The sequence below is a fragment of the Quercus lobata genome, chromosome 9, assembly GCF_001633185.2.
Source record: "Quercus lobata isolate SW786 chromosome 9, ValleyOak3.0 Primary Assembly, whole genome shotgun sequence".
NCBI classification, from domain to species: Eukaryota; Viridiplantae; Streptophyta; class Magnoliopsida; order Fagales; family Fagaceae; genus Quercus; species Quercus lobata.
In genome coordinates, this window is record NC_044912.1 from 27,315,411 (window position 1) to 27,340,521 (window position 25,111).

The 25,111-nt window shown below is 33.4% G+C and overlaps 2 protein-coding genes across 3 annotated transcripts; both read left to right on the forward strand.

Annotated features, from left to right (window-relative positions):
• The first annotated feature begins 6,837 nt into the window (after positions 1-6,837).
• Positions 6,838-14,977, forward strand: LOC115960558 (polyadenylate-binding protein 2). The gene is made up of 6 exons (XM_031079500.1): positions 6,838-7,251; positions 7,372-7,474; positions 12,387-12,457; positions 13,432-13,623; positions 13,706-13,827; positions 14,560-14,977. The coding sequence occupies exons 1-6, from the start codon at positions 7,087-7,089 to the stop codon at positions 14,603-14,605; spliced, it is 699 nt and encodes a 232-aa protein (XP_030935360.1). The 5' UTR covers positions 6,838-7,086; the 3' UTR covers positions 14,606-14,977.
• A 1,715-nt stretch (positions 14,978-16,692) lies between these two features.
• On the forward strand, positions 16,693-21,045 carry LOC115959072 (mediator of RNA polymerase II transcription subunit 31). 2 transcript variants are annotated; one of them, XM_031077370.1, is made up of 7 exons: positions 16,693-16,782; positions 16,885-16,962; positions 17,379-17,476; positions 18,887-18,983; positions 19,135-19,213; positions 20,346-20,626; positions 20,765-21,045. In XM_031077370.1, exons 2-7 carry the CDS (start codon positions 16,910-16,912, stop codon positions 20,775-20,777), a joined length of 621 nt encoding a protein of 206 aa, XP_030933230.1. In that variant the 5' UTR covers positions 16,693-16,782; positions 16,885-16,909; the 3' UTR covers positions 20,778-21,045. The 2 variants fall into 2 exon arrangements, with proteins under 2 accessions (XP_030933230.1, XP_030933231.1); XM_031077371.1 differs by lacking the exon at positions 16,693-16,782 and having other exon boundaries at positions 16,789-16,962.
• The last annotated feature ends 4,066 nt before the right edge of the window (positions 21,046-25,111 follow it).

Sequence of the window (25,111 nt, forward strand, 5' to 3'; positions counted from 1 at the left end):
TCCTATATTTGCCCCATCCAAGTATTGTGTCTTGTTAGATTTTTGTAAATAAAAGAACAAAGGCTAATTTAACAATCACAATACTCTATTGCGTCATATAATTAGATAAGTTAAAACCAATATAATCAAAAAAAAAAAAAAAAATTAAAACCTAAAGTTGCTGTACAAATTAGAACCTGCAACCTCAACTATAGCTCAACCGATCTAGCTTCACTTAAGCTCGACACTAACCTCAATAATAATTAACCGATCGAGAATTTAGTTTTTCAAATTTAGGCCCATGACAACCCAAGCCTTGGGATTTGTGCTCATAAGTCAATGATAACATATAGAAGACTCGCTTAGGTCATTATGAACATAAAAGATAAATGAGATATTGTTGTGTGTTTGCGTCAAAGGTTTCAAGGAGTCCAAATCTTATGTCCCACTTTTCTTACTTCACTCTATACTCCACCAATAAAAACTTGTCATGTGTTCACCTAATTAATTAAATACTACTATTAATTAATAACATTAGTATTAATAAGTCAATAATGATAGTATTTAATTAATTTGGTGAACACATGGTATGTTTTTATTAGTGGAGTATAGAATGAAGCAGGAAAAGTGAGACAGAAGATTTGGACTTGGTTTCAAGTAAATGTTGTTGCATCAACTATAACAATCAAGTTGTTGTTGTGGTATTTGCCATGAATATGATATTCTTGCACTGAAGAAATTTGCAAAAGTAAAAGAGTTCAACAAGCATGTGATCGTGTTAGTAAGTCCTATTGTAGGTAGCAATACTAGAATTAGGTATATTCTTGTAATGTTGTACTTCCATTTACTATAGTGGATTCTCCATTGGGAGGTTACTGATAAACTCCCAAAAGATTTTTCCCATCAAGATTTTCTCTTCTTTACCATATATATATATATATATATATATAGGTTCTTGCCAAGGTTTCAAAGATATTGCTAAAGGTAATACTCATAGCACCAAAATATTAACTACCATTGATTGTCCTAACATTATCAATATTTAACATGTTAAACTTATTTTTAAACTTACTAGGTTTTTGCTTACAGCTTTTTACTAAAGTGTTCAAGTTTACCACAGTTAAAGCATTTACCTTTACCTGATCTCTGTTTATCATATTTTTTAGAAACATGTTTCTTCTTAGCATAGAAATCATTAGGTTTAACAAAGTTGTTTTTGTATTTTTTATATTTTTTATGGCTTTTATCATATTTTTTACCTTTTTGCCTGGATGAGCAATAGGAGGCAAACCATATTATTCACAGAAATTACCCATTTCATATTTAGCTTTTCTTTTATTCTTTAATTGATGTTTTAACAGTTTTTCATCATTACACATATTAATACCAAGTTTTTTAATAGTACTTAAAATATTACCATAAGTTAAATTATCATAATCAATAGAATCATTTTTATCCATTAACTTTTGTTTTACCTAATGAGCAAAGATAAAAGGCAGATCGTCAATAAACTTTTCTTTCCAATAAGGCTTGTGGCAATCTTTCCGAAGCATCACTCTGGAAATAAAAACATCTTGGTACCATCTGTAATCAGACATATTAGGACATCTCAAATTATTCAAATAATCAGAAACTCGAGATGAAATATTAGATGGAGTACTAACAAAATGTTTGAAAATGGTATAGATCAGGGTATTAACACCATCAGGAATACTGCAACCAATACTTTCATAAAAAATAGGCAAACCTTCCTCATTCTTTTTAACAGCATGTTTAATAGAATCTCTGGATTCTTCTATGAGATATGAATCCCACCATCCACGAAGAGTACCAGAAAAACCAGTAACAAGTAAATTAACAATTTCAGGTTGATCAAGATCATGGTTATTTTGATAAGCAATACCAACCATAGACATATGACCCATTTTATTAATGATTTCTTATTCAGACAAACCATCAATATTCCATTCATAAAACTTATCAGCAGAAACAGAAAAATTGTGTTTGAAAAGATCTTTCTTCAAACTGCATATCAGGAGGAGTGGGTTTTGAATACCAGTTCTTTGTAAAAGACATGGGTTTGGAATTTCCAACAAATCTTTTAATTTCTGGTAAATCATCTTCAAAAACCCTTTTTGCAGAAACAGAAGAAACAGTGTCTGAATCTGTATTTTCTTCATAAAAAATTTCATTTTTAGAAATAGTTCGAGCAGCCAGAGTACTTGTAGAAGTACCCTCAGTTTTAACTTTTAAATCAGAAAGAATTTTCTCAATAATCTCAAGGGTTTCGGCTTGAGAGGTTTTGAAATTCACCTTTTCTCTTTGACTGGGTAAATTAATCAAAGGTTTTTCAATTTTGACAGAAACAGATTTTTCAGAAATAGGTTTTTCAACAGAAACAGTTTTTTCAACAATATTTTCTTCAATGTGGTCAAGCTGTTGACCAATAATATGCAAAGATTCATTAGTTAAATTGTTTTGTTCAATAAGACTAACAATGTGAGTTTGATCATCAGCAATTTTGAAAGGGGAGGCCTTCACTTCCTTCTTTTGACAAGTTATCAAAACTGTCACAAGAGGTGGATGGCTAGACCTAACAATGGTTTTATCTTCTTTTACAAAATTTGATTTCTTTATCACATTTAGATGTTGTTTTGAAACTTCATCTTTTGAAACATAATGGTTTTCAAGAAAATCAAGAAACAAAATATGTTTTTTCAATTGATTCATCTTTTCGAACCATTTTCTTTCAACACGATCTTTTTCAGACTGAGCAAAATTATTTTGGAAATATTTTCTTTTATTTCTGTTTTTAGCAAGCATAAATTCATTATATAGGGAAACCATATCAACTTCAAAACTTTCATCCAAGACGTTTAAAACTCTTAATTGATTTTGGAAAACAGGATTTTCAATAGGAGGAAAATCAAAATCAGAAGGACAAACAAATTTAGTGTCATCTTCTTCTTCATTAGTAGTTCTACTATATGGAGAGGAAGCTTTAGGTTTAGTGGAATAACAAACAGAGCTAATTTGAGATTTATCACTTGAAACACCTTTTAGCTTTAAATCAGTGGGTTTTCAAAATTCTTTTGCAAAAAATCATTGAGATCTTGATCTCTTTTTGAAATACTTTCGGATCCGGCAAAGGAATGTCTTCCTTCGTTGATTCTCAAAGGTTGATTATTTTGAAAACTTATTTTAACAGTACCATCAAGATATTGTTGAATATGTGTAAGATCAAGCTCATCAAAAACAGGTTTTGCAAGAGGAGATTCTTGTTCCAACAACCATTCAGTGGGAAGCTTAATATCTTGCCATTGAATCATTTTTGGAACTTGAACTTTAGCATCAGGGGTTGAACATTGAATAACATGGTTTTACCAGAAGGTTCTCTAATAATCTTAGCACCAGGGTTTAATTGAGTACCCAACAATATATAATAAATGCGGTAAATTAAAGCAAAAGGCTTACTACCTTCTTCCATGTGATAACCAGATGAAGCAATATTCAAAGTTAAAGCTTTAACAATATTAGGATCATCCAAAGCAAGAGTAAGATCAAGATAACAATTGAAATATACAGGGCCATCATACAAAGAGGCAGTAATCATATCAAGAATGCTATCTTTAAAGTTCTTAAATCTAGCATCACGTAAACACATGAGAACAGAAGCATTAATACCCTTTCTGGTGAGTGGTTTAATAGCAACTTGAACCATTCCAATATGCAAATAACTAAATTTTTTAGTAGCAATAAATTCACTAATATTCCTTTTGGAAAACAAGCAACATTTTTCATGAGTTTTTGAAATAAAGAGTATTTGTTCAACAATTCTAGCTTTGTAAGCAGAATGAAAAGCACTCTCAACAAAACTAGTTTTATAAACAGTTTTAGTATCAACTTTAGGGATGTTCCATTTCTGGAAATCAGGAAACAATTCATTGTCTTCAACATTGTGATCTTTTTCATTTACAATATCAGGAGGACAACCAATCCTGGAGTTGACAGAAGAGTTGGATCTCCACAACCTATCCATACTATTCTAGGTTTAACACTCAATTATCATGTTTTTCTTAACACTGTTGCATTTCGTAACACATACCCTAGTCAACCCTATACCTCTCATGCCCTACACACCCTCTCTTGGCTCAAACGGGCCTTACTGTTCGATTCTGGGAATTCACTTTCCGACAGGGGCGGCGCCAATGATGGTAAAAAGGGAACATAACAAAGGAGTATCAAAGTTTCGAGTAGACACAGACAGAAAGACAAAGAACACAACAACACTATCATTGGCTAAAAAAGAGTGGCTCTGATACCATAAAGGGAGAAGCACAGTAATATTATGTTGAAAATAATATAAAAACAAAGTAGAACCAGCCAAGAAGGCGATATTGCAGTTATAATAAAAAATAATTTAAAAGCAGTAGTAAGACAGTAAAACCAGTCAAGCAATATATATATATATATATATAGATAGATATATATATATATATATATATATATATATATCTCGCTGTGTCTTTAATTTTCACTACTTACTCCTTGTGATATAGTTCTATGCATGCTATACTAATTTGGAACTCAATTACATAATTGATTAATTAATCAAGTTGGCAAGAATTGATCTAAAACCAACCTCTAATTTTTCTATCAAAAATAGTTTTGAAAAAAACTAATGACTGACACGGGGTTTATGTTGAGATAGGCTTAAAATCTAAATAGTGCCTAATCTAGTCATGCTTAATTTTTTTTTTTTTTTTTGGGCGCCGGAAGGGGGGTGAGGGGGTGTGGTCCTAGCCATCAATCATCAAAATCTCCTTATTTCATGATGAATGATGGTATAGTCCCTCTGTTGATGAAGTTTAAACTAGGGAATCACACAAAGGGAAACGTCCTTTTTTGATCTCATTTGCAAATGAGTTCTTTGATGAGGAAAACAAAGATTTGCGTTTGAAAAGATTGAGATTTGAAAGTTTAAGATTTTTCAAACGAAAATCATAAAATCAAGGTTTTAGTAGAATATTAGATAAAAAATTCTGCAGTTTGATTTTTTTTTTTTTCGGGAATTTTAGGATTTTCAGAGAAACCGGGTTCTTGGGAGAATTTTACATAGAATTTTTTTTCATTTTAAAAATTTATGATTTTTTAGCAAAAAATTAGAAAACCACTCATAACTCAAAGCAATATGGCGATCAATGGCAAGTTCGTGTCAAAAACACCCGATATATTGGATGGTCAAGTGGTGGTTTTTACTTTTTACTATTTGAGACCTGATTGGACTGATCCAACTAAAAACACGGCCATCCTCTTTCTCCTCTACTCACCGTGAGCCATGTCTTCAACTAATGTTGTTGATATTTGCATATCTGATGAGATCACTGGTAGTTCCTAAAACTTTATGATATACATGTGAGCTCATGCATTCAAAACCTCTAAGCAAGCATCTTCGGCACTCTAAAGGAGAATACAAATCATATGTACTATTTTTGTGTTCTACTTTACACTCCACCAATTGCGGTATACCATGTGTCTAATTATTATTTTTTATTTTAAACTTTAACTATTTTATATAGAAAGTAAAAATGAATACATGACAAATTGTGATTATTTGGAATATAAAATGAAGTAAAAAAAAAGTGATATAAAAAATTTATATTCCTCCGAAAGGATTCCTCTTTATAATAACTTGGTATGTGAGACAATTAGGTATTCAAAGAACTCAAAATACTCGATATAATAGTTAGATGTTCGACTAGCTCTAAAACCCTAAAAAATAATCCAAGAACTAGAGTAATTGGAAAATGGAAGAATTCAAAAATATACCTAATAGCATTCCCATCAACTTGTACAAACATTTTTATCTATTTTAACATAAGAACCCACATTTTCTATTTTACACAATCACTTTTCAAAAACACTCATATCAGATTATCTATTCTACACTATATTTCATTAAAATAGTATTTTTTATCAATTTTTTATTACTTTCTTTCCCTCTCTGCAGTACACGAATAGTACTTTTATGTATATTTATAAAGTTACTATAGCAACAATCTAAATTTACACAAGTTTACATGAACTAATGTGGGTGATTTCTCCTTTAATAACTTGGTACGTGGGACAAGAGATTACACAAACTCAAAGAAATAGTTAGGTATTCAAAAAAGAGTAATGTTACAGACACAAACTATATTACAACATTTTTACAAATTATTAATGTGGTAAATTATTATTGATTCTCATTTAGGTCCACAACTAAAATCACATTTTTACTTACTAATAACCACTTACCATATCAACAATTTATAAAAAAAGTTTGTAAAATATTTTGTAACTTTAGCATTTTCCTTCAAAGAATTCTAAATATTTGATAGAATAGTTAGGTGTTCAACTAGCTCTAAAACCCTAAAAAAAATATAAAAAATAAAATAAAATAAAAAATCCAAGAACTAGAGTAATTGGAAACAAGAAGAATCCAAATATACCCCTAAGAGCATATGCATCAACTTGTGCAAAAAAAATTGTCTATTTTAACATAAAACCCTACATTTTATTTTATTTTTTTACACAATCACTTTTCAAAATAGTCACATTAAATTATTTATTTTACACAAATTTACATGAATTGATATAAATGATTCCTCCACTAATAACTTTATGCGTGAGACCGGAGATTACACTAAAAAAGAAATAGTTAGATATTTAAAGAACGGTGATAGACTAGCTCTAAAACCCTAAAAACACAATCTAAGAACTAGAGAGTAATTGGAGAAAGAAAGGAAGAACCCAAAAATACCCCTAACGGTTCATAAAAATAACAAACAAACTTGAGCTTTCTTTCTTTCAAGCCTTTTTCTCCCCAAAAACCCAAATCTCCAACATATCTCTCTCTCTCTTTCCATCCACCGCCCGATCCCAAATCCCCCAAACCTCACCTAAAATAGCCCCAAAAACACATATAAACCAAACAAAGACAAAACACTACTCTTAATTCTTAAACCAGCAACAGCCCCCTCTCTCTCTCTCTCTCTCTCTCTCTTACACACACACACACACTAAAATACTATACACCAACCCAGAGACTGAGAGATAGAGAGAGAGATGGAGCACGAGCACGATCCAGAAGAGCACGAGCACGAGCACGAGCACGAAGTGTACGGTGGCGAAATCCCCGACGAGGGCGAGATGGACGCTGACGTCGACATGTCCGCCGGTGGTGATTACGAACTTCAGGAACAAGAAGATGGTCCTGACCCTAACTCCAAGGTCCCCCCTTCTTCTTCTTCTTCTTCTTCTTCTTCTTCTTCTTCACTACTACCACACACACTCTCTCTCTCTACTATCTTTTTTTTTTTTAATTTGATTTTTTTTTTTTTTAATGTATAGGACTTGGAGGACATGAAGAAGAGGCTGAAAGAGATCGAAGAAGAAGCCGGTGCTCTTCGCGAAATGCAGGCCAAAGTCGAGAAAGAGATGGGCGCCGTTCAAGGTCTAGATTTGTATTCATTATAATATTGGTTTCTTATATGAGTGTTCATTCAATAATTTATGATTTGAGTGATGTAATGTAATCCTACTGTTATCTAGTTTTGATTGATATTAGTATGCCCTGCCTTTTATGATTGAACTATAATTAATGTTGTTGTTGTTGTTATGTACTTTATGGTTTGGTTGGTTGTCATTTTTGTCAAGGAAAGGTGAGTAAAGGAAATAAATTGAAATCCTTTTAAGGCAAAAATGGTATGGAATAGAATTTTAGAGAAGATGGGTAGCTGATTATGGGGGGATAAGATTACTCTTTTGAAGAGTACACTTGTGTGGCAAATGGGGTAGAGAGATTATAGAGGAAATTATTGTGGGGTGGTTTGGGGGATGAGTTGGAATACTATTTGATTTGGTGTGATTGAGTTTGCTTTCCTATTGCTAATGGAGGGTTGGGTGTAGGGGAGATAGGAACCTTCAATCAAGCCTTATTGCGGGAAATGGTTATGGTGCTTTGGGACAGAACATACACATTTGTGAAGACGAGTAAGAGCTACAAAGTAGACTCATGGTTATAGCCTATTGAAAAACACTAAGGTGGGATGGGACAAACTTCGCCATTATGTGTACTTTGATGTAGGAGATGGTAACCAAGTACAGTTTTGGCACTCATGACATTTGGTGCGAGGATCATCCTTTGAAGGTGATGTTTCTAGACTTTTATGCATGCTCCATAGCTAGAGATGCCTCAGTTTATTCTGTGTTGGTTAGTCAAATAGATGGGGGAGTTGTGGTGTTGGAATGTCAGATTTCGTAGACTTTAATGATTAGGAGTTGGAAATCTTCTTTACTGAAATATCACAAGGAAAGAGGATTGTAATAGAATTAGTTGGAGACTAAAAGGGAGTGGTGAATTTGATGTTTGCTTTTTTATGCTGCCTTATGGGGTACCTGTGCGGTTTCTTTCCCGTGAAAGAGTATTTGGTGTATTAAGGCTTCAAGGGAGGGTCTCCTTTGTAGGGACAGCAACTTGGGGAAAGATCCCTACATGTGACAATCTCATTATTTGAGGCTTTTTGTAAGTAGGATGGTGTTGTATGTGTCAGTGCAGCAGGGAGACGGTGGATTGGTTTACTGTTACACTACACTATTGCATATGATCTGTGGAGTTTTGCTTTTAGATCTTTTGAGGTTTAGTGAGTGTTACTAAAAAAGGTGTCACCGTGTTGATCTTTTATTTGGTTGGAAGAACTGGGTTGGAAAACATTCATAGGATATTTGAAATTTAGTCTCTTTATGTTTGATGTGACATTGTGGAGGGAAAAAAAATCGTTGTACTTTTAAGGATGTAGATAGTTTGGTGACTCAATTGCAGCATTGTTTATTAGATCTTTGTTTAATTGGTCTCGTGCATGGGGTTTTACCAATTGTAATTCCATTGCCAATTTTAAGAGTTGCTACACTTCTGTCACAATAACTTATTCTTTGTAATTCTTTAGACTTCTTTGTGTCCATTGTATAGATACTTGAAGAAGTCCTTTTATAATAAAATATCTTTCACTTGTTTTTAAAAAAAAAAAAAAAAAAAACTTTTATATGTGTTTTAAAGATTGAAACATATACTAAGATTTACTTTAGCGGATTCTTTACACATGCAACTAGTTAGTCTTGAACCTGCATCTCACCCTCCACTTTGCCCTTACAAGGGGAGGAGGTGCCATTTGAGCAGAGCTCCTTGGCTTATTTACTGGTTTCTTAGGAGAAACAAGCATGGGAGAATATCATGTAAAAGTCTATGTACATGGACAATTAATGTTAATTAGGTTGTCACATTTCTAATTCTTCCTTTTATTTTTGGGAGGGGGATAAATAAGATTTAATGCAAAGCAAAGAGGGTCATTATGCAAAGCACCACTAGTGCTGACTTTGACATCCAACAAACAAAAGCTAAGGCACCTATAAACTAAATGTGCCAAATTAAAACCACCCATCTTACAAGTAATAAGTAGCTATTTTGTACACCCATTACTGACACTATAGTTATAGAAACTCCCCACTTTTCATATATAGCCCTTTTACAGCTAGAGTCTTTGATGCATGAACTCAAAAGTTTAGATTATTGTTTTTGAAGGAAGATGGGGGAGGTTATACATCGGATATTGGGAGGGCTGGTGGAAGTGCTTCAAAGAAGAGAGGGTGTGGGAATTATGAAAACTAGAGGCATGAATTGTCTGTGAGTTGCTGATTAATGGTTTAAGGATGGTTTGATGAATTAGTAGGCAGCAATTAGCCAGAAATAACTTTGTGGATTTAGGGGTTTAAATGATGTAAGAGAAGGGCTATGGATTTGGGGCTGAACAAGATAAGGAAATATCAATTCTGGATGCTGTGAAAATTAACAAAGCCCAAATTTTGTAGTCTCAGGTACTAGGATTGCTTGTTTGATGAGCCTGACAAACTGTAGGTTTACTTGATTTATGTAATTTTTGTATTTGATTTGTATACCCCTGTATACTCCCTACGTACTTGGGTCTCTTATTTTATATCAATAAATCTTTATTATTTAACAAAAATAGGGTTATTTTGTCTAGCCATCCAAGGGCTATATTGTTCCTGATGTTGTTGATCAATTGGTTGACAACGTTTAATCTTACCCACCTTTTCTTTTACAGAATTTCTATACATCTCATATAATACTTTTATTCTATTTTTTAAGCATTTTTCTTGTATACCTTTAGGGTGCTTGGCTTTGTTTTTTTTTAATTTTAAAAAGAACAAAAGAAAAAAAAAGAGGATCCTGCTTTACAGAATTCAGGACATGGGCAACATCTCTATATGAACTTGATGAATTTGGAAGTTTATGCTAGACGAGATAAACATGAGCATTCCTAGCCAACCTCACATGGGCAACATCTCTATATGAACTTGATGAATTTGGAAGTTTATGGTACAAGAGATAAACATGAGCATTCCTAGCCAACCTCGCAACCAAATCAGTACATCTATTACCCTGCAAGATAATTTTTGGCCCATGCGAATCAATTGACTTACCCCAAATCTGCCTACATTTTTATTACATTCTTGAAAATGTGCATTTGAAAATTAAATGATCTCAGGTTTCAATAACAGCTCTGCAGAAGATACTACGAGAGTGTCCTTTAAAATCCCCATTCAATCTGTTTGTCTTTCATAGTAATCTCTTCTGAATAGCTAACAAGGAAGTAAAGCTGTGTCAAGAATATCTCCTAGAATCCATGCCAGATGAAACCCAATCAACCTGGTCTAATCTGCTCCTAGCAGCCTCCAAAGTCTATAAAGTAAATTTGGATCTATATTATGAATGGATCCAAACTATAGTTTAATCAGTTCTGGAGAAGTTTGAAACTATATCACAGTAAACAGACAAATTTCTAAAGTTGATGAGTATGTGTACCCTCAACTTTTTCTTTTGGCTTATTTGATTGTGTACAGCTTTTTAAGCCTCATTTTTCAAGGTACAACCATACTTTAACCAACTTTTAGCTAATAAGCAATCAGCAAGAATCTGCATCCAAATGTACAACCACAAAAAAGGTTTGCTTACCATTAGCATTTGTGTTTTGAGAAAGGCCTTGAAAGTTGTCTAAGGTTAAGGGTCTTCTAACTAAGAGGCTGAATTATGCTTGAAATCTTCTAACTAAGAGGCTTACAACTGTTGTCGTGTGCTAGTAATTGGAGGCACTCCCAAGTTTCTCACTCAGAGTTTCCCTTGCCCATACTGCAAGACCTAAATAATCTGACCCTAAAATGTGTTTCGTTTATCCCTAAATACAACACTGAATTTTTTATTAGCTTTTTACCTTGGATCTTGTGAAATTGCTCCTGCACATCCATTTTAAATGGTCCAAAAGTTTTAATATTCATCAAAAGGCAAGTCTAATTTATAAACTTGGGAAGGCCGTTAGAAATACTAAGAGCCAAGAACACAAATGATGCTAAAATGACTTGAACTTGAAATTTCATCCTAATTTGCTAATATATAAGTGATTGTGGTTTTGTTTCCCTTTTCTAGCTATATATTAGGACCATAATATTGTATCTTTCACGGGTATTTAAAATATAAATTAGCCTTTTGCTTCTGCCTGGGACATTCAATGTACTTGTAATGTCTAGATCAGTTCATTCTCATTTATATTTGAAGCTTATTTCTAATGAATCAGTGGGGGAAAGAAACTGAATTTATCATCCCTGTTAGTTGTTATGGGTTGGGCAAGTATGAATTTCTAATTAATAATTTCAGACTTTCGTGTCTAAGATGTATTATATAATCTATAAGGAGTCAAAGCCCAGTGGTAATGACATCCTTTGTGTTGCCTCATGTCTGTGGTTCAAACTGCATCTCCCCCTCCTACACTGCCTACCTATATATATATATATATAATCTATAATTGCTACATTTTTTCAATAAGGTAGAAATTCATTAGTAAGTGCAAAAGGGGAGAGAGAGAGAGGGGGGGGGGTGTGTTTGGCAAGTCTGGTGCATGAGATCTATACAAGAGAAACACCAAGATAAAGGAGGAAAAACCTATATATTCTAGCCTCTGAATTCAGCTGATCTAAGAAATTAATCAGAGAAGTAAAAGTAGAGAACCAATTACAGTATCTAATCGGAAAGCAATCTTAAGAACATAATTGCTAGGTCTTTTTATAGAAACCTATGAATTGATCTACATTCTTATTGATTTTCATAGAATCATGCAATAGGCCATTGGATTAAAAATCATTTTGAACCATAGATGGCATGTATGATTGTTGGTTTTCTGCGCATTTCCTCTTGTTGTCTTGTGCTGGATTTAAACTTTCTTACGATATTGACTCTTTAAGTAAGCATATTTGTAATATTTAGTTAATTAATATGTTCATTTTTAATATGTATGAAGATTCATCCGGTTCTTCTGCAACTCAGGCTGAAAAGGAGGAGGTGGATGCACGGTCCATTTATGTTGGCAATGTGAGATTTTAACAATCCCTTTCTTGCCCCATTTTAATTCCAATGCTTCCCAATTGTATTCTAAGCAAATTTCAATATTATATGCTATATATCTTCTCTCCATTTATAATTTATTTGACATATTTATGTAGAGTATCTTTTGTACCAGCACAAATCAATTTGAATGGTAACTGATTGGATTTTTTCTTTTGGTGCTGCTACCAAGTTGAAAGAAGCAATTTTCCATTGAGAATATAATATAGTGTTAACTTAATAATCATAGATACCAATATACTAGATTGGTTTAGAAAATGGTGCTTATCTGTCATTTGTTTTTTCACTTGATATCTTCTATTTTAAATTTCAGTAACCAGGTTATCTTTTGTGGGTATATCTCAAGTTTTCATTTCTCAAGACCTTATATGAATGGATGTCATCAGCGGCTCACTTTTACTCCTTTTAGTCTATTGGACTTAATGATAATGTCTAGCTAAATTCCTTTGTATATTTTCCTTTTTTTATTTTGGCTTCTTCATTGTACCCTTCACATACAATGGGAATGGGATTGTGCCTCTTTTGTATTTTTGAATGAATTTTACTTACTTTTTAAGAGTAAATAAATCACTGTTTAAGGGTATATTGATATTTATGTTGATCCATTAGTCAAGTAGTTTAAGTTATTACTACATGCATAAAATACTCCTCTCATAATGAGCCCCCTTCATTTTCTCAAAGTTATTAGCTATGCTCTGGACCCTCTCAAGTGAAAGTACATACATGTGTATGTTTGAAGAAACCAAATGTTAGCACTTGGTTGACACATGCAGACTTTATATGGTGCATGCTTAATTTGTTTAGGGTTGCTTTGGACTTCAATTATTATTTTAAGAATAGTTACAGTGACTTTCATTTCATGATGCTTCATTTGTATAATGCTCTTGGAAAATTATGAGACTTGGAGTGCACATTAATTTTGGTCTTCTATTATCAATCAGGTTGACTATGCTTGTACGCCTGAAGAAGTCCAGCAGCACTTTCAATCTTGTGGAACAGTGAACAGAGTGACTATTTTGACTGACAAGTTTGGGCAACCAAAAGGATTTGCATATGTTGAATTTGTTGAAATTGATGCTGTTCAGAATGCTCTGCTGTTAAATGAATCTGAGTTGCATGGTCGTCAATTGAAGGTCTTTCAATCTTCTTTTGTGCTATTGATTACTTCATGAATTTACTTTTTTGATCATAGTTGGAGGTTTTGGTTTTGTATAGGTCTCTGCTAAGCGAACAAACGTTCCTGGAATGAAACAGTATCGGGGAAGGCGACCTAACCCATATTTAGGTTTTCGACCCCGGAGGCCCTTCGTGCCTGTCTATACTCCATACGGTTATGGGTAAGCACTAGAATTTTACTGAGTTTGGTTGTGAGGAAGGATAGAAAAGAAATTAACATGGGAATTGAACTTTTTCACTGAAATTAAATGGAGTGTCTACCAGCTTTGCTATCTTTTGGCTTCCAGTTTGTTAAAGTTTTAAATACGTTGTAGTGTACATATGATTTATTAAATTTCAGATGAATTTTTTTTTGCTCAGTTCATTTCATTTGTGAGGGAAAAAGAATCCACCTTTGGTTAGCAGAATCAATTTGTTGCTAGAATAGTAGTTCTGACTAATGTGGCTCATATTGCAAGTTATGGTCCATGTGGCAAAGAGAGAGAGAGAGTCCATGCTAACAAGAATGCGTGTAGGAATATGGTCGTGCAAATCTCTTTATGGCTGTTTTATCGTTGTCTGTACCTTCTTTTTTAATCTTTTTTTTTTTGGTACATGGTTTTAGGCTGTCATCTTTTCCGTTATCAATCTAGGCACTCTTTGCTTCCTAGACACAGAATCTGCCTGTTTCATAACAAAAGTCATCTTCATATATAATATACAATTCAACAGCCAGCTCAAATTGCAAATTTACAATTGAGACCATTCATATAACTTGTTCATTTATTTGTACTTTTGTCATTGCCTCATTGGAGTGGCTAGCTTAGCCAATACTTGACTTCCACTCATGATTTTCATCTGCACCAAAATTTCATGTTGCTCAATGTGATTTATTCATTTGTCCTTATGTGCAGAAGGGTTCCAAGGTTCAGAAGACCCATGCGGTACAGGCCATACTAATGCTAAATGTTACTTTACTGGTGGCCAAAATTATGAGAAAAACCATTACTATACGTTGTATAATGGTTATTATTGGTTAATGTGATCTTCCTCCCTGAATTTGAGCAAGTAGTATTATTATATTTATCATTTTGTACAATTACCTGCTTTGGAGGGGATAAAAAGAGGCAAAGATTTTAAATATTTATTGTAGTGAAGAATTTTTAGGCCTCTATAAGTTCTGCTAGATTTGTAATTTTCAATTCAGTTTGGATGAGCTCAGATATTGAAAAATTCAAGTTCACCAAAAATTTGACTTGAATGTTGTACTTTAGTTGTGAATTATGGAAATTAATTTTGCCAAATTTATTATGGTAGGCATGTTCATCAAAAGGAAGAGCTATCTTGTTGTTGAATACGGTATGAGATTGTTGCGTAACATGATCTGAACTCTGAACTGAGTTCAATTTTTCATTATTTATTGCAATCAGAGTCCAGATGTCTGGGAAAGTATCATGATATAAGTCCATATAATAATATTTTCCGCATCTTTGACATAAAGGTCCATAGAAATGATCTATGGATGTGGTTTTGAGTTTGATGTTAGGATGTGATTTTTGTCTGCATCCCCAGGGGGAAAAATTGAGTGTGAGTTTTTTGAGAGTAGGCATGATATTCCGAAGATGGCATAAGAGATTATGGTAAAAAAAAAATTGAAAGATAAGCTGGGGGAACAATTCTAGTTAAGCTCGTGTAATTGTTGTAAACTAAGATTGGCAAATCATGGAAGGAAACCTAACTGAATAGCAAATGAGACACTTTTTTAGTTTGGGAAACGAATTTGGTTTCAAATCTCTAACAATTAGAACAATTATATTGCAAATTTGATGCTATTTCTGGTTCAAAGTTTACTTTAATGTATCAAATATGTAATTCCACAGGTCAGAATATTGGTCATAATGATGGAGAAAATAGATTTAGTAATAACAACAAAGTTTTAGTCCCAAATATGGGCTTAACAATGAGAGAAAAACTCATGGGCGATTCCTTAGATGTTATGACTTTAGATTTCCTAATTGATTCAACCATGTAATTACATTGATCAATGTAAAACAAAATGTGTTATCTATCATTTTGGGATTCAAGTAATGGCCCAGTGGCATTGACATCCTTTGTGGTGCTCAATTTCTAGGGTTTGAATCTCACCTTTCCACTCACCTATTATTTATCTAGCCCAAAAAAGAAAGTGTTACCTTAATAATTGAACCTAAACTCTTCTCCAAGAAAAATAAAATAGAAACCTTTATGACTTTGTCATTAGCAACCATATTTGTGGCATATTTGCCTTTTTTTTCTTTCATTATTTAGAAAAAACATTAAAACCTAGAAAATTTTGATATTTATGAACAAATGGTTCTACCAATGATCCAATGATCAAGTTAGTCTAACCTCATTTTAGTAACTCTATTAAGAATGTTTTTTTTTTTTTAAACACCTTTTTCTTTTGTCTTAGGCTATGTTTGGATCCTCCATTCACAGAATGTTTTCTAAAAAAATACATTATGACATAATATACATTTGGTATCATACTAAAAATTTAATGAAATTGTGTATGGTTATGAATGGTTGTTGAATTCAATTTTTTGACTATCTACCTTTGCTTGAAAGTTATCCTTGGCTTAACTAATGGTACGTTTTCAATAATGTTAGATAGGAATAGTTGAGAAAGAGAGGAGATAGTATATTTCAATAACCCAATGTCAAAGTGAGATAAAAGTGAACAATTGAGGGCGTAACTTAGTGGTAGAAAGCTCTTGTGACCCATCACACCTGTGAGTTCAGGAGTTGTAGGTTCGAGTAGTGACAAGTCTCACTATTATTCGAGTGATTCCACACCATGCATGGCAGAGTTTAAGCGGGCGGAGGCATTGATCACACACATGAGCTTCCTTTTTTATATTAAAAATTATAATACTAATAAAAAATAAAAAAGTGAGATTTGAGAGAGAAGACAGCATGGTTACTAGGGTCTTCACCTTTTCTGGCCTTCAGTCCCCTATGAAACAATTGGGCCAGTCCCTCCCCGGCCCAATTGGCTTAGTTGAGAGACTTGAGAGTTTGAGTTCAGACATGTAACTTGAAGAAACGAGGTTATTTTTCTCTTCAGTTCACTTGAAACTCGGAAGTACATTACAAAGGTTTTCTAATATCTCTCTCCCTCTCTAGACTAAAGTGTTTTTAAGTAGAGAGAATCCTTGCGATCTCTTTCCCTCATATATATGTTTTTGTTTTTCTTACAGTGAAGGAGGGCTTCAATTTCAATCAATGGCCTCTATTAAAGAAGAAGAAGAAGATGATGAAGCCTCTACTCCTTCCTCGTAATCATCTCGCCTTTTCTTCTTTTTCCTCTAAACAAAGCAAATAATTTTCTTTCTTTTTTCTTTTTTTCTTTTTTAAATTTTATGTGAATCCCATGAATAAGTAGGGAAAAACTCAGCTGATTTAAGTCTTAATAGTTGTGTAATTAGTTTTAGTTTATTAATGGGTCTTTTTATTTTCTCAGGTAAATAGCAAAAAATTATGACATTCAAAATTTTGATGGATTTTTAAAAAAAAAAATTAAATTTTTTTCTCAGCAAGCAAATTTATGGTCTTCTGATAGAATTCATGGGTAATAGTTAGTTTTTTCTGTTAATTATGTAAGTTAGTTTTAACTTTGTCCTAATGATTGTAATGGGATATTAAGGAATTAACAGTTTAAGGTTCTTTTCCTTTGCTGAATGACTTTTTTCAGGCCAACGACTTTATATAAAGATCCAGATGATGGGAGGCAGCGGTTTTTGCTTGAATTGGAATTTGTCCAATGTCTAGCTAATCCCACCTACATCCACTGTATGTGTTCAGATTTTTCAAAAAAATTCACTTTTCTTTCCTGCTGAGTGCCTTATACAAATACAATGTCTGCATATTCAGCATTTTTGTACTAGAATTGTCACAAACTGGGGTTTCACAATCTCCACCACTTAAATCCCTCAATGCCCCGAGTCATACTCGGGTTAATGTGGGACTCAGCACACGTCTGCAAAACATACAATCTAATCAAGGGGTATCATAAGAATACTCTTTCGATCTTTGTTAGAGATATATTAGCCCATTAGCATAGGACCAAGCCTAATTCTACTTTGTGTGCAAGCCAAGTCTCCTACTTGTATTAGAAGTATATTAGTCTAGGGTTTAGTCTACTATATATATACATGTTATGATTCATTTCATAACACAGGATTTGTACTACACTATAATATATTATTGATGTAGCATTTAGAGTTTCTTCCATGGATGTAGGCCGTTAGACTGAACCATGTAACCCTTGTGTGTTATTATGTTTAATACTTTATACTTTCGCTTTCATACTAGCATATTCAACATGGTGTATCAATGTTAATATTTAACAATCTTTTTTTAGTTTCTCGTTATTCCGTAGAAAGGAAAAGGAAATGGAAATTGGAGTTTTGCGACTGCTACTTTGGGAACATATTAAATGGCAGTGACCTCTGGCCCCAGCCCCACCCTTTAAGATGTCACCCATAAGTTTATTTTTGTTTTTATTCCAGATTTTTCTGAATAAACAGGATGGTTAATACTTTTGAGTATGTCTGTGTCTGCGCCCGCGAGAGAGAGAGAGAGAGAGAAAGGTAGAAGTTTTGGGATCTTGGGACAGATGAGGTTGCAAGTGATAGTATCATGTTGGAGTTATTGTGAATAGGAGTGAAACGTCATGGCAGCCTCCCCAAACAAGAGTCAAAATTGTAAAGTGTCAACTATGGTTACAATTTTTTTTTGGATGCAAAGAATATTCACTCACACAGACAAGCAGATGGTAGGTAGTGTTAGTGGTTCCTGTTGGCAATGATCACCTCTGTTAATGATTAGATACGTTTTTATTTTTGTTTTTCTTTAAAATTCTTTTAAGTTTCTAGAGATCTAAGCATTGAATGTTGGTGTTTCTTTTTTGTCTCTTTGTGTGTGTGTTTTCTCTCTCCCTAATGCCTTGTTTTCTTTTTTGGTTGCAAAGAGTATTCACACTCACAATGCACAGACAAAGCCAGATAGTGTTAGTGGCTTAGTGCTTCATATTGGCAATGATCACCTCTGTTAATGCTTGGATATGTTTTTCTTTTTTTGTTCTTAAAATTTATTTAAGTGTGTAGAGATGTAAGCATTGAATGCTGATGTCTCCTTTTCGTTTCTCTTTGTGTGTGTGTTTTCTTTCTCCCTGATGTCTTGTCTGTTACTCTAATGCAGATTTGGCTCAAAATCGCTATTTTGAAGATGAAGCTTTTATTGGCTACCTAAAATACCTTCAATACTGGCAACAGCCTGAGTACCTAAAATTTATAATGTGAGCTTTGCCACCTTTTTTTTTTTTTGTGGGGGCCGCCCCCCGCGGGGGGTCAGGAAGAGTGTTGCTTTTCTTAATGATTGAATGGTCCATCATTCTTTATTATAATTCATTTGTGGATTTACATGATTATTTCCTAACAAAATCGCAGGTATCCTCATTGCTTATTTTTTCTAGAACTTCTCCAAAATGCTAACTTCCGCAATGCAATGGCACATCCTGGCAACAAGGTTAAAATCTTCTGTTTTCATATTGCCCCTCTCAAATGAAATCATGTAATATCTCCTTTGAAATTTCCATGGTGATTTAAATATATTTCTGAGATCAGCTACATGATCCTCTCAAAAGTCACATGTTATTTGCATTCCTTTTTAGATCTCTTAATAATGCTTAGGCATTCATGTTAGCTCTTTTTACATTTTTTTCTGTACAATTGTAGAATGTGAGTTATGATTTATACTTTATCCTATAATTGGTGATGCAAGTTTTTTTAAGTAAATTTACTCATACACCTAGTGGGTCATGAACCAGAACCTCACCTTCCACCTTGCTAAAGAGAGGAGATGCCGTTTGAGCTAAAGCTCACCAGCAAGATTTGATCCATCTTTATTATTATTTTGACCAGAACCTCGCCACCTTGTTAAAGAGAGGAGATGCCATTTGAGCTAAAGCTCACTGGCAAGATTTGATCCATCTTTATTATTATTTTGCAGGAGATACTCTGAATGATAGTTTAGTTATAACCATTGTCAATATATCTTCTCTTTCAATCAAATGATCTATTGAAAGTTGCTTGATGGTGTGTCACATGTCTGCCTGTTGCATTTTAAACCTAGCACAGATCAAATTCATCAAACCGAATAACTTAGCATTTTAGTAAGGATTTCTTTTATAAGTAAAAATAACCCTTGCCAAGAGCCTTGTGAATTGTAACTTAGTGGCATTGATTTGGCCTCATTTGTGAGGAGAAACAGGGTTTGAACCTCCACACCCCCCTTCCCCCGCTTGTTGTAACAATTGAATTATAAAAAAGTTACCTTTAATGAAAGAAGATGATTCCAATACACAGGAAGTGTGTGAAAACTACTACTAAATAATTCTAATCTGAAATTCAAAAGATCTAAAAAACATGAGGAAGTTATGGTGCCTAAAGCATTCATCCAGTCAGACATTGGGAGGCAGAGGTACATATCTTGACTGTTTAGTAGTTACCTGAACTAGATGACAACCAAAATATCTTAATGGTCCGTGAAAGAGATTTTTGTATTTTTCCTTTTCTCATCTCTAGTAATTCATAACGATATATTTATACAACTTCTCAGATAAATTCAAAGTCAGTTTAAACTTCTTTGAACTTTTCAGGAATTGGCACATAGGCAGCAATTCTACTTCTGGAAGAATTATAGGAGCAATCGATTGAAACATATTATGCCAAGACCCCTTCCTGAACCCGTTGTTGCACCCCCTGCTTCTGCTCCACCGCAGCCACCTGTACAACCTGTGCCGCCTGCTCCAGCTACAACTATTGCTGTTACGGCACCGCCTGCTCCAGCCCCTTCTCCTATGCAGTATGCTATGCCCCATGGATCTGCTCTTGCAAAAAATGATATGAGGAGTAGTGGGGTAGAGCGAAGAAAAAGAAAGTATGTAACTTAAATTTTGGCAGATGATAAAATTATGGAGCCTTTATCTCTTTCAGTTCAAATATACATATTATCTACATACTGCTCAAAGGACTTTGAGAGACCAACATTCTGATATACCTATGTTGATTATTACAGGAAAGAAGGATAACTTGCCTTCTGTCATGTAATGACAGAGAAGGGGAATCAGAGGTAATGTTCGTGTCCCTTCACGTTTACGCAATTGAAGAGGAAATTGATGCTACTTTTCTATTAAAAATGTTGATACTATGATTGGCACCTTTGTAATAACATAAAGCCCATATTGTTTCCTATGTATTAATTATTTATTTAGATATAGCATTTTGTCAATTCTGAATACACACATTTACTAGATCAATTTTATGCTTCTTGAATGATGTTCAAGTATTTCATGATAGTCCTTCTCCAAGCACCTATTGTCTGTGTCTGTGAATTACAAAAATGATAATACAACTGACATAATCTTTGAAACTTCTCTAAAATGCTTGAAATTGTATGTATGGAGGGGTTGAATTCCATGATGACAAAGCTTGGGTGCAGAACTCTTAAGGAACTTGGGCACTCTCTTTTTCATAGTTTTTTGTTTACTCAAGTTTATTTTATATGGAGTAAATTTACTTGAAGTTGTGGGAGGGAGCTTGGGGACTCACATCTAGTGGCCCAATGTTTTTAGATTCCATTTCTTCTTGTACATAGCATTGAGTCTTTTGTATTTTCTTGGCTACCTCGTGTTTTTTTTCCATGTAGTAGTCTTTTTTTTTTTTAATGAAATTTTATCTTACCTATCAAAAAAAATTTTTTTTTTGAGAGAATCAAATCCTGATAGCCAGCTTTCTCACTCTAAATTTCACCCTACAATAATTACATCCTGATGTGGTATAGAAGCTTTCTCACTGTAAATTTACCATTACAGCGAGGGATGAACTATGATCTAGAGCTCTGATTCAAAAAATTTTGGGCAACTGTCTTATTAATATCCTCTTGGGTTTCAATCAATGTTTTTTTGTATTGCTCTTCTCAAATTATATTGAGCTTAAACTGTGGGAGTGAGACCTATGAATAAAAACACCCAAAATTACTATATTTACAACAAGGGTGATGCCAAAGAGAGCCTTTTCTCGAATGAGAACAAGGTCTGGATCTTAATATATGTATGAGTTTGGAGTGTGGAAACAGAGGTGCAAAATGCTCGGTGTAATTGACTGTAAGTGGCATGATATCTATAGAGTAGGTTAAAGTTTACAAGGAAAATCTGGGAATTTATCACACTTATACATGCCCCATTTTTTTGTCTTTTTATTATTATTATTATTTTCTTTTGGCCGTTCTGTTTCATGAGACTAGTTACAACTTTTCAAAATCAAACTTCTAATTATGATTCATCTAATTTCTTGAGAAATTAGACCCTCCCCCCCCCCCCCCCCCCCCACCTCCATATGATTTTCATAGTCTGTGTTCTTTAGTAAATGGATTTGGATTTTGAATTTTTTTTTTTTTCTCATGTTCAGAATCCAGACCCATTACCACTCACCAGAAAGCCGTTAATTAAAATTTAACAAGTTAGGCCTCAACATAAATTTAATGCAATTCTCTTGATTTAGCTTCCTAAACCTTCTCAAAAAAAAAAAAAAAGCTTCTCTATATCTTAGAAAGAAAGATTTTTTTTTTTTAAATAATTAAATAGTTACAGTGGGATCTAAACCCTAAATATGTCCATTGAACGCGTTACTAGGCATTATAAAAATAAATAGACATATAAAGTTGAGATTTTGGAAACAAGGGAAGATGGGGTAGATGGTTAATTTGTCATTTGGCATGGGCTAGACGAGAATTTGCTTACAATTGGATTTGGGGCATGTGATAGGGTTGCATTGCTTGTCACAGGTTTCAAGTTGGAGGGTTTATTACAATTAATATTCGACAGTTTAGAGAAACGTAAACGATTTCATACTTTAGACTTTAGAGTAAAGAAGCATGTATATGTTTGACTAATTAATTGCTTATAGTAAGATAAGTAGATGAGGCTTATAATTAAGCAGAAAAAATGCTCTGACACCTTAAATTTTGGAATAGTTGTCATGACGCTCCCTGAACTTTTATTTTAGCTAACTTAGCACCTAAACTTAATCTGCCAAATTGCTACATCAATTAAGTTTGCTGTTAATAAACTGATGACTTACTAGAAACCTCAAATTTCTCTCAACTTCTTCAAGTAGAGTCTCTCTCTATGTTTTCTTTTCAATTTGTTTAATCTACACTTTCCCCATCCACGTCCCACACCAGGCGGCTTGCTATGGCTTTTGATCTTCACAAGTCACCAATTACAATGTCAATCATACATATAATAGCATCCAACTTTCCAAAGCACACATACCTTACTACAAAGGGCTCATTTCTTCGGTGGTTAACACTTTTGGCTTCGATGTAAGTAAAAATTAAAATATTTCTTCCAAACCAAAAATATTACACTAGTGAGGAAAGTAGGATCTGCCGTTCTAGTCGATTTCTATGTAACCCAACCAATTTAAACTAGAATATTGAGCATTAGAACAAACTCTTCCATGAAACGTTTTTTTAGGAAGAACACTTTTAAGGAACTTGAAATAGCAGAGGTGGTGCATAATGCTGTGAGATAAGAATTAAGCATAGGCAACTTGTAATAATAGATTGAAAATAAAATAGAAAGAGAGAGACGGAGACTTGAAGAAGGGTTTGGTCCTTGATCCCCACATAAATCTGGTTTGATTTCTCACTCCCTTGCACAAAAGAGAACCCACGAACTCCAGCTCCGGCGGGACCACTATTAGCGGGCTTGGATCTTCTCTCTCCTAGGTTTGTCTCTCTTTAACAAGGGCGCACTACCTTATGGCCAGGGTGGTCCCAAGACCACCCTAACCTGAAATTTATATATATATATATATATATATATATATATATATTAATTTAAAAAAATTTATTTGTCTACCCTTCAAAAAAAATTTGGGAACACCCTCAATTTTTTTTATGCTAATAAAATTAAATTTTGCTTCATAATTTGTTCTACATTCAGTAGATGAATGATTGTTTAGTTGTATACATTGAAAGATATGTAGTTTGTAGTATTGATAATGAGACTATCATACACCGATTTCAAAATATGAAAACTCGTAGAAAGCAATTGTAAACTTTATGTATTTGCGCGTTTTTTTATTGTTGTTGTTGATAATATATGAATTTCTCTTCTTATTAGATTGTATAATTTATGCTTCTTAAGGAACACCCTAACAAAAATTCCTAGAGCTGCTACTGCTCTTAAAAGTTAAAACTACTACAAGTTTCTCTCTCTTAATTTTTTTTTTATTATTTTTTTTTTTATGTTCACGTTCTCACGTGAGTAAATCATCAGTTTATTAATAGCAAACTTAACGGAGGTAGCAATTTGGCATATGTGTTAAGTTTAGGTACTAAATTGGTTAAAATTAAAGTTTAGGAAGTATCATGGCAACTACTCTGAAGTACACGGAGTGTCAAGGCATTTTTTCCTAATTAAGCTTAAACCTAAGCTTTATCCCTAAGTAGATACTTTTTTTTTTTTTTTTTAAGTTAAAGATAGAAGTAGAACCCTAAATTAATACTCAAAACTTTCAAAAGAAGAAACTCTATATATAACCTTTATAATAAAGCCTTATGGATAGAAAATTTTGCAAAAATATAATTGACAGTTTTAAGGAAGCATTTTTATATAAGAAGAAAGGGGAAAAAAAAACATGTCCACGTATCTTTGCGCAATTAGATATGTATGTATGGTTGAACATAATTGAATCAACTTAGGTTGGCTATGCACGAAATTGGATCCATTGTACTATCTAGGCTCAAACGATTCACGTTACTTTGATTATTGATTATCATCATGCTCGTTTTTCTCAAGTACAATTGGTCCAAGGGAGTCTATGCATGCAATGACAGAAACACGATTTTCATAACAGCTATTAGTACCTTACAATATGAGTCAATAATGACACCTAGATTCAATCCATATCTGTAATTCATCGCTTGTAATTCTAGCTCACGGTCTTTACTTTAATTCATTTGGTTCACTTTCTGTAATTAATATTGCTGTTATATACTTAACAGTTCTTTATATTTCCTTCTTTTTTTTTTTTCTTTTTTTTTCCAATTTTTATATTCTTATTGTACTTAGAGAATACTACTCAAATTCTGCATTTGAGTCCTCGTAAATATGAGTCCTATTATAAATAAGACATGGGAATTCAAAGTCAGATAGATGATTGACGTGAAATATTGTTCATCAAATTTATTTATTCCGAGTGTTCTTTCCCCTTAAAACCTTGATGCTAAATACTTTAGTTTAAAGTTGGAGGCCGAATGTGATTTATTGGTGGTAAGATAAAGTTGAGCCACAACAAAGAAGTCCTACTCACAAAATGAGGTTCTTGCCCTTGATGGCCCACCATTATTTCTTTG